The sequence below is a fragment of the Lactuca sativa genome, chromosome 2, assembly GCF_002870075.4.
Source record: "Lactuca sativa cultivar Salinas chromosome 2, Lsat_Salinas_v11, whole genome shotgun sequence".
Lineage (NCBI taxonomy): Eukaryota > Viridiplantae > Streptophyta > Magnoliopsida > Asterales > Asteraceae > Lactuca > Lactuca sativa.
Window position 1 is genome coordinate 159,691,273 of NC_056624.2, and position 10,588 is coordinate 159,701,860.

The 10,588-nt window shown below is 31.6% G+C and overlaps 1 protein-coding gene across 1 annotated transcript; it reads right to left on the reverse strand.

Moving 5' to 3' along the window:
* Positions 1-345: 345 nt before the first annotated feature.
* Positions 346-6,238, reverse strand: LOC111916043 (glutamate decarboxylase). Its single transcript, XM_023911692.3, has 7 exons — positions 6,036-6,238; positions 5,741-5,945; positions 2,318-2,518; positions 2,003-2,217; positions 1,665-1,918; positions 1,495-1,547; positions 346-980 (listed from the first exon to the last, which is right to left on the reverse strand). The coding sequence occupies exons 1-7, from the start codon at positions 6,119-6,121 to the stop codon at positions 504-506; spliced, it is 1,491 nt and encodes a 496-aa protein (XP_023767460.1). The 5' UTR covers positions 6,122-6,238; the 3' UTR covers positions 346-503.
* Positions 6,239-10,588: the final 4,350 nt, after the last annotated feature.

The following is a 10,588-nucleotide window of genomic DNA, read 5'->3' on the forward strand; positions in this document are numbered from 1 at the left end:
TTCGACAAGTTCTTGGCATCTTTTTTTATGAATATTTTCTGCATGGTAATATTCTTATTTAAAAAAAAAAAAACATTATAACAAAATGTTGACCGTTTCTATACGTATTCTTGAATCTTGAGAGTTCAATGTTTTAATTGCTTAACCACATATTCATATCTTCTTACATTTTTGAAAAATCAAGTTGTCTTTTTTTTTTTTATTTTTTTTATTTTTTTATTTTTTTATTTTATTGTTCTTATATAAAAAAATTGTAAATAATATTAACCCAAATGTCTCCGATCTCCATGGATCAACAAATTTACATTATAGTGTCATTGTAAGTTCGTAATAAAAAAACCAGACTTAAACCTCAAACCTCACATATTAAAATCATCACATTTTTACTGTTAAAACAAATATACAGAAACTTATTAACCAAAAATTACAATATCTGAAATCCACACAATAAAACAATACTTTATTAAAATTTTCAACACAAGAGAATACTACGAACCAAAACCCTAACACACACCTTGAGTTTTCTTCTTATCCAAGACGAACTTCCTCCACGCGTCAGTAATCTTCCTTGTCACCTCGTGTTCAGCATCGACTGCTGCCACCGACATTCCATTTTCTTCTGACACTGTCTTCTTGGCACTCAACCTGGCTGGCAACGTATCAAGCTCATGAAGCACCTTCGATATGTCCACCACAAGTCTATCTGCTAATGTCCTTGAAAAATCTTCTCTAACCACCACCCTGAGAACCGTGACATGTTGGGCATCTGGTGGCATCGTGTAAGCTGGCACGATCCACCCGAACCGCCTCAACATATCTGATATCTCAAACTCGGTGTGTTGATTGTGATCCTTTAGTGAAAATGCTACGAGTGGGACACCGTTGTCTTTTGAGATGATGTTGAAGCGTCCGGTTTTTTCAAGTCCTTCCTTTAGGACCATTGCATTTTCTTGACAATTTTCCATAATGCTCTTGTATCCCTAGTAAGAATTCATACAAATAAATCGGTTAAGTAACAGGTCAAGAAGTTGGATGAAATAAAGTTGAGATCAAATTCTATAAAGCCATTGTACTTTTCTTTTAGTCTATTTAACCATTCAGAATTTTTTATTCTGAAAGTTTGTTTTTTTACAAAAAAATAAAAATAAAAATAAACGCTACATGTAGCTTTGAATTCTATATAAACCACTATAGTTTGAAATTTGTTCATAGCCACCAGAAAAAAGTTTTTTTTTATTATATAACCATTAAAATTTTGAATTTCTTACAAAAAAAAATTAACCCAAAAAAAGATTTTTGCAATTCACTAGTGATGGGTTTTTTTTTCCTTAACGAAGTCTGAAAACTAGAAGAGAAAACACTGTAGCCTCCGGTGTAGAAAAAAGTTGTGACATGATGAGATGGATAAAAAATGTGCTGCCATTTAGTAATATTGACCTAAGAATTTCTAGGCAATTAAGGAGTATGTGAAGCGGTTTAAAGATGAAAACTAACCTCAAAACCCAAGCGAATGAGTTGATAGTATTGAGCAATGATTTGACTAGAACCTGAAAAATAAATTCATAAAACTTGTTGGTTTATATGGTTGAAGACAAAGTAATCCACTATTAAATTCTGTTAAAGTCGGTTGAAAATTGTTGTAACCGATTGATTTATAAGTTTACCTTTGGAGAAATTGAGGGTGAAAGTGGGTTGATCAGCACCAAGATAATTAATATGAAAGATAAGCTCATCGGGTAAGTCTTCTTTGTTCCTCCAAATCACCCACCCGATTCCAGCATACACAAGACCATACTTGTGACCACTAACATTTATACTCTTAACCAATGGCAATCGGAAATCCCATTCCAATTCCGGGTAGATAAATGGTGCAATAAATCCCCCACTTGCAGCATCCACATGAATCGGAGTATCCCACCTACATACATTCATTCCCATAAGATAATAAAAATACATAAACATAATTTCAAATTATATTGTATTTTTCATTTTTCAAACGTACCCAGTCTCTGCATTTTTCTCAACTAAGAGATCATTCAAACGCTTAACATCTTCAAATTCACCGTTGAGGGTTGAACCCAAAATAGCAGCGACACAAATTGTGTTTTCGTCAACCATCTCCACAGCCTTTTCAGGGTCCATAACATAGTAATCATCCCTCAACTTTACTTCTTTCAACTCCACTTCAAAGTACCTTGCGAATTTCTCCCAACATACCTTGAAAAAACAAACAAATTGTATTTTTAATTTTCTTTTTTACTTTTTATCAACTTTTTAATGTATTGATCATTAATGAAGTGAAATATTGGTTACTTACTTGAACATTGGCACCAGTGACAATGTTGGGTTTATCGAATGGTTTTCCTTGTTCTCTCATCTTGTTTTGCCATCTCCTTTTGAAGGCTAATCCGGCTAACATGATTGCCTCGGATGAACCTACGGTCCCCACTCCGACTGCAGTCTCGGTTTCACCAAGTGGCGCGTTGAACAGATGTGCTATCATGTTCACGCAACGATTCTGTATTATATTTTAATTTACAATAATATGAATAAGAACTTTTAATATATTCTCAATCAAAAACATCTACATGTTATTAACTAAAATAACCATATTTTAGTGTTACTCATTGAATAAAAAAAGTCCTTGAATTCGTGAGGGGGAAAATTTGCGAATTTTATTCATATATTCATGAGGTTGGAAAAAAATGTTAAGATCTATGTTTCAAAAAAATGTAAAAAGTAAAGTGAATTTTTTATGATAGAAAACTTTGTTGAGTTTTGAACCCACAACATAAACCTTAAACGCTTTAACCATTTTTGCTACATTTTATAATTTTTATATTTTTAAGAAATATTCATGATTTTGAGAATTTTCAACCTTACGAAAATCTATTAAACTCACGGATACACAAAAAAATTCACGATTTCATGTATCTTTACAAATTCACGAACATTAACAAGATTTTGTTAGAAAAAGTGTTTTCGTGTGAAAAAAAGTAACCATGTGAGAGATACGCGTTAAAAATATGGTTATGTTGATAAAATGATCTTTGAATAATGGTGTGAATTCGGTGGATATCTCGTATTTTTTAAATCGTAATATGGATTAGAATAGAATTTGTTGAGGATTTGATTCTTAGGGGATGATCTTTCTTTCTAAATATAACAATCGGATGATAGTGCTTTAATTAATTTAAATAATTTACTCTTGTTAGTTTAACTTTATTGACAATGGGGTTGGCACTATTATTGCTCTCATGATTTAAAATGACGTTCGACCCCACCACTTCTTATACACGACTATCTGTGATATGTCTCTTTAATCAGAAATATTAAATTATGAAACGTTATAAAATTTTCAATGGCAACATGTTAAATGATAATCCCAAAATAGGAAGTTACACTTTTCCTAATACCATGATGCATCACATGTCGATAATTTGACTAATGATCTTAAAGTACACTCTTAAAGCGATTGAATATTTCTAAAAATAAAAACACTTTATTGTGATATACTTTATTTTTTTTTAAAGCCGTTGAAGATACCAATGAAGGTGCACGTTAGTAAGATGGTATACGTGGCATCTGGGGATTGGGACAATTGGATATGACAGTGGATTGGGGTGAAATGGGCGTAATTCATGACAATAATTGGGTATACCAGCATGGCAAATGACATGGGATATATTTATATTTACGTCAAATCGGATTTGATCTATTTATATCTTTTTAAAATTAAAATATCAGTTTAAATGATGATATTTTTGAAATTATTGCAAGGGGAGAAAAGGAGACAGGAAAATCATTTAAAATCTAAAAGTTTTGTTGAAGACAAAGAAAAAAAACAGAAAATCAGGACAAATCCTAAAGATTTTTATTAAATACTTCTCAAAGACAAATTGCATTTAATTTTTTTATCATATTTACTTTATGATACATATTTTAAAATATGTATATTAATGTTGTAAATAAAAAGGTGATTAAATTATCAGTTGAAACACAAAACTCAAAATCAGTTTGCACAAACGTTTTAAACGTCCTAGTCACGTTTTTTTTTTTTTTTTTTTGCTGGAGAGTTTTTTTAGGCATCAAGATCAAGATCAGGATTAATATTAATAATAATGCTAATAATGATGATAATAATAATAATAATAACAATAATGAAGAGAATTATATAATAGTTTTATGATTTTATGTAAATAGCATATATATTTTCAATAAGCGTTTATTTTATTTTTATGTTTTCTGTAAACAACACGTTTATAATTTGAAGCGTTAAAAAAAGTTTATTATCATCACTTTTTGTATTTAATTTTAAATATTCATAAAAATAAAATAGTTTTATATTATAGTATTTTTTATGCATTCTAAGAAAATCAATTAATCAATTACTTCTACTGTTTATCTCGATATCTTCAAATAGAAGTCTTCATTTGTCGAAACGCGTTAGTAAAAGTAATCCATATATATATTTGATTCTGTTATTTTTAAATCTTTTTTTTTTCACAGGAGTGTACAAGAAAGTAAAAAGTTAAAACGCTATAGAATAATCCAAAAAATTGTTATCTTATTGTTATTTATTTATGTTTACAAGAATTCCAAAAAATACTGTATGTAAACAGTAATTCCATTTTAAAGATTGGGTTATTTTATAGTGGAACTAGTATAGTTGTATGGACAGATCTATGTTTATAGTGCCCCTATAGTCTACTCTTAAGCAAATAGTTAATTGTTGACTAATAACTTTCATTTTCAAAATATATATCAATTGATATTTCATTTTCAACATAAACATCATCTGAACTTTGAATCGATCCACTATAAAATTGATGAGAATAAAAGTTTTTGAATTGCAATAACAAATTCTGAAAAAGAATTTTGATCCTTAAACCTTTTGTTTTGATGATTTGTAAAAGAAACCCAATCTTTTAAAAAAAGTAAAAAAAAAAAATTTAAGAAAAAAAATTATGATGAATATCTTTACCTTTTTTAAACACGGAACTAGCCCTCCTTTAGAATATTTGATCAAGTAAATTTTTTTGATATAATTAGGAAATATCTCTATAATAATAATTTCATTAATTTAATCGAAAAGAATGGAATCAGTTAAATAACAGGGGAACCCGTCGACAATACATATTTGCCTTTGGTTTAATGAATAATCAAAATAAGAATATCAGAATATGGACAAATACTATTTTTCTTTTTAAAATAACCAAAATGGCATGGAATGTGAAGGACCAATATAATTGGTCAAATTTACATCAAACCTTTTAATGCGGGATGCCCTATTTCGTGAATGTAAGGTGTATATTTTTCTATAACCATCATAATCCTTATTTCTGGCCAGATAGTGATACATATTGCTGAATATTTTTTTTATTTTAAAATTGATCAACAATTAGGTTTATAAGTTTTAAGTTTGTAATTACATGTATCTGAATCGATTCATAACTTTGGTAACAAATATTTATATCAACATGTAACACTCGGATATGGAGTATCAACTGTTCTAACATTTTTATATCATCATCATTGACTACATTCAAACATATATTTATCAAAATCGTGTGACCATTTAAATTTTAAATTAGTTCAGATTTAGACGATGACTTTTGATTAATTTCACGCTTTTGTTTATCGTCGATCGACGTCATCTATGATCTAGTCAAGGTATCTGGTGTATTAAAAAACTTAGGGCATATGATCGGAGGGAGAAGAAGAGAGGAAATGAGGATACCTGGAGTTCAGTAGTGACAGGATACTCATCCATGTCAACGTAATTCTTATTAATGGAAGACATGATTAGCTTATCACATTCCGGTTCCATCCATGTCGTGACGAACGACGCTAGATTCAGCCTCGGATTTCCGTCCAACATCAGTTCATCGTTTATTATCTGATACGCAGCCTCCTTCGGAATCGAATTGTCAGGCATCTTAAACCTGCAATCATCAAAATTAATCTCGAAATCAAATTTCAATACAAAAGTTTTTCAGAATCTGTAAGATCTGGTCGATCGGAGGAGCTTGCACCTTGGTAGACATGTGCGGACGTATCGTGAAGCAAACGTCGAGTGCAAGGAGGCATCGGACTCCGACACGGCCTTCGATAACACCATGCTTGTTGTTTCACTGTGTTTCTGTGCGTGTTTTTTGTGTGTTTTTGTGTGTGTGTGTGAGAGAGAGAGAGAGAGGGGTAGATGGGGAGCAGTTGAATGTGGAAGAAGGAGATCGTGGGACGAGCAATTATATAGCCACACAATTCGGGAGGAAGACACAGAAAAATGGCTGGGGACAAAAATATAAAATGTAGAGGTCCTTAATAGAGTACTTTAATATTACAGGGGCTTTAGTGCAAATTTATGTCGGTATGGAAAGTGGGAACATCTGGTTATGGAATTGGTCGACTTTTTTACACTTAACTAATAAATTTCTTTCATCCCTTTAATTGTGCATTTAATTGTGCTGTTTAATCTTTACAAGTTTGATACTCTGAAACATATTTAACTTAAAAGTCGAAGGACAACTCATGTGCCTTCTTGATTGTGCTTTTATAAATCAATTATATTATGATATAATAACATTAAACTCTTTTCTGATCTTGATTGATAAATTGCTATTCATAGTTGATACAATAAACAATCAATTTAAAATAATAAATTATATTTGAATCATAAGATTTTAAGAATACGTGTTTTGCACAAAAATTAACATCGTTTTGAAAATAGATTGCTACAAAGTAAATTATATTAAAATCATAAGATTTTAAAAATATGTGTTGTGCACAAAAATTAACATCGTTTTGAAAATAGATCACTATAAAGTTGAAGTTTGTAAGATTCGAACTTTAAACTGTTTATTCTGAAATACTTAATTTTCAAAGGGTCTTGACTTTTTCATCTATATTTTTCATTCCTTCACTAAAAACATTATATATTGATATTTTTACCCTTTAGTTTAATTAATAAATAATGAAGATAGAGAAACATAATTTCCAAACGATGCTGATTATTCCTCCTTCCTCCTTTGTGATGCTTCTTTAGCCTTCTCTATACAACATGCTTCTTTCTCCCTCACAAAAGGTAATTGAATATGAATACATTTGTGTTGCTTCTTCCTCCCACTCCAACACCACTCCTTGATCTAGAATTCCCATCAGTATGATTCAAAAATTGATGCTCTCATTGTGTCGTTCATCCAAAAATCGATTGGTGTATATGTGGATGTTCCTATTGGTATGCTCGGATCGATCGATTTATGTGTGTGTTCATATGTAATTCCCATCGATATGCATATCGAAGGACCATCTTGGCCTAGAATACTTGTTTGTGTGTCTACAATTCCCGTCAATATGTGTTCATCTATAATCACTAATTACTAATTAATATATGTGTGTGTTTGTGTGTTAATCTGGCGGATAGGTGAGTTGTTCTTTGATCATCATAAGTTCTTTATTTAGCATCTATTTTGTATTCTATTCGATTTATTTATGTTTCAACCATCTCGAATGGTTCTTACAAATATTGCTTTCTTTTTCAATGTTGTGGATGTAGATTGAATCATTTGTTATAGTTACAAAGCGGGAAAGACCAACACTATAGTAGCAGAAGCAAGAAAAGTTAATAGATATGATGTTCCAGGCTAAAGACTTTGCAAATGAGAGTAGAGTTTCTCATTCACTCTTCACTTGCAGATGCAGGGACCTTAAAGAGTGAGATAGTTTGGATAGGGGAAAGTGACGGGGAGAGGCTACATATTCTCTTACGTTGCAACATTAAGGGGCTTTTTTTGTGAAGATCTGCGCAACCACTTTTGTTTGCACCGCATAGACAACGCGCAGACATATGCCCTCACAAAGTGTTTGTTTTTGAAAGTGCGCAGATCAAAAAATGTATGCGGGAGGTCTTCCTGCTGCAAACATGATCCACTGTCTTCAAAGTTCTTCAGACCTCATTTTTGTTGGATTAGGTGTCTAAGCCCATAACTATAATTGGTATGTACTTGAATTGATAGCAACACAGTCCTTTTGGGTTGCCCTCAAACCTAGCAACTGGACAAGGAAATTATAAAAGGAGAGATATTAATTTATTATGCGATTAATAAATTAATAAAAATGATTTATTAATATGTTATGAAAATAATATATTGATTAGAAATCATAAGATTTAACTAATAGTTAGCCAGAAATTAATTAGAATTAATTTCGGGGTTAAAAGTATTAATTATAAAGTGCAGGGACTGATTTGCAATTATCTAATAGTTGAGTGGAAGGCTCCAGAACCTCCTTGGAAGGAGGTGGACGAAATCTATAGGGGAAACCTTAAGGATTTCGTCCAAGGGGGCTTGGATAAGGCCCTTGGGTTTGCTTAGGCCCTAAGTAAGGAGCATTAGGGTTTTTCCCTAAACCCTAGATCCTTCAGTTATTTAAGGAGCCTTCTGGCTCACTTTTTAGGTCACTGATTTCTTTGGAAGAAACCCTGGCCGAATTGCATACTCCCTCCCCTCTCTCTTCTATTTTCCTTCTTGCTAGTTTGGGTGTGATTCCATTAGAGGCATTACACTTGTGGTGCTAAGCTTCCAAGAAGATCAAGATCAAGATCAAGGGAATTATCAATTGTTTACTATAACAATTGAAAGGTATGTAATTACTAAACCCTAGTTTGTAAATCTCGAAAATAGCCTCTCTCCTCTAGGGTTCTTGTTTTGCAATTCAAAGTTGTATGTTCAATAGTTAAAATATTGATCCAAAGTAGGTTGCATGTGAACTTAGGAATTGTTTTCTAGTTTATTTGTTTTACCTAAAACCCATCAGTGGTATCAGAGCCATTGTTGTTTTAAATTGAATTTCTATAATAGTTGAATTGCAAATTAGGGTTTATAGCTATTAAACCCTAAAAGGCCAAATTTTCGATTTATAGGGTTTTTGGTTCAAAGGGTTTTCGAAAACCCTAGCCTCCATGAACCCTAGTCGAAATTAGGATTAGGGTTTCCAAAACCCTAGCCTCCCCCCCTTGAAATTTCGAAATATGCTACCCCTTTTAGGGTTTCTTTGTTTTGGATAATAGTTGCCTTATTGGATAATTGAGAAAAATAAGGAAATTATCCTATCCCCATATTTTCGAAATCTAGAAGGGATAGGGATTAGGATTAAATTAATTGTTTAATTTAATTAGATAATTCTTATTAGATTTAATTAATTAATTAAAAGTTAATTAATAAATAAATATTAAATCTAGTTATTTGGTTGAGAAAAATAAGGAAATTATCCTATCCCCATATTTTTGAAATCTAGAAGGGATATGGATTAGGATTAAGTTAATTGTTTAATTTAATTAGATAATCCTTACAAGATTTAATAAATTAATTAAAAGTTAATTAAAAGATAAGTATTAAATCTAATTAATTGGTTTATTTAAATTTAAATTTTAATAGTTTAAATTTCGAAAATTTATATAAACCCCTAAAGTTTTAAAAAGTTTAAAACACACATTATATATATATATATATATATATATATATATATATATATATAATAATTAAAAGTTAAATATTATATATGTATAAGACTATGGTCAGTCAAATCGCTAGTATGCCTCATTCACGAAGCTAATCAATAAGGGGGTATAAGGAAACTGCCTATAAAATGGTAGTTGAATGGGTGTCCACTCTCACCCACCGCTTCCTTGATTAGTGGAGGGTCGTTAGCAGAACGGATTTGATAGGACAACTACATCTCATTAAAAGTATAATGTTATTAAAGAAAGTACTGGAACATTATTTTACCAAATCCCAACTCTAGTTGCTTTGGAAAAAATGTGAAAAGTATGCTAATCCATGAAATTGCACATTATGCTTTATTGGTCGTTAGTGGAGCGTGTGTGGTTAACCGGCACAGTAAAAGGCACTAATAAAGAGTAGTAATGAGTATCTCATAATTGCCATTTTGATGGAACGTGTGTGGTTTACCGACACATCAATAGTTAATGATAAAGACAAAGAGGATACCAAGCACATTTGCATGGTTATTCACATCTTGTTTGTGATCCTCGGCATCACAGTCACAAATAGAAGAGCATAATTTGAGATTAAAACATGCCATTGAATAGTTTCAATGTATCTCAAAGGATCTAGGAGTTTCCAATACATTTAAAACTTAACCTTCTTTTTCGTTTTTCATGGTGGAAATTGGTAAATCGTCATTTACCTACCTTCAAATATTCTACAAATTGGATTACGACATCCCTCTTCCAATTTATGGAATGTTGTGTTGGATCCTAGCCTCGATGTTTCATTTGGGTGTTACATCAAGGATTCTTATCAACTAACTTGAATTTTCTCCCGTTTTGTAGATGTCTGAATCTAACTATGGTCTTCCTGAATCTAAAGGAAAATGTATTCCTGCTCAAAGTCTGTTCCACTATGAAGGTGAAAGATCAATCCCTGCCATGTGGACTAACTTGATTCCACTTCCTCCACCTCCTCCCGTTGTTCTCCCAAACCCACAAGACCGAAGGATTGAAAAGTTCAATATCACTAAAGCCCTATTGGCAATGAAACATGAAGATGGTAAACCCGTGTGTGCTCAC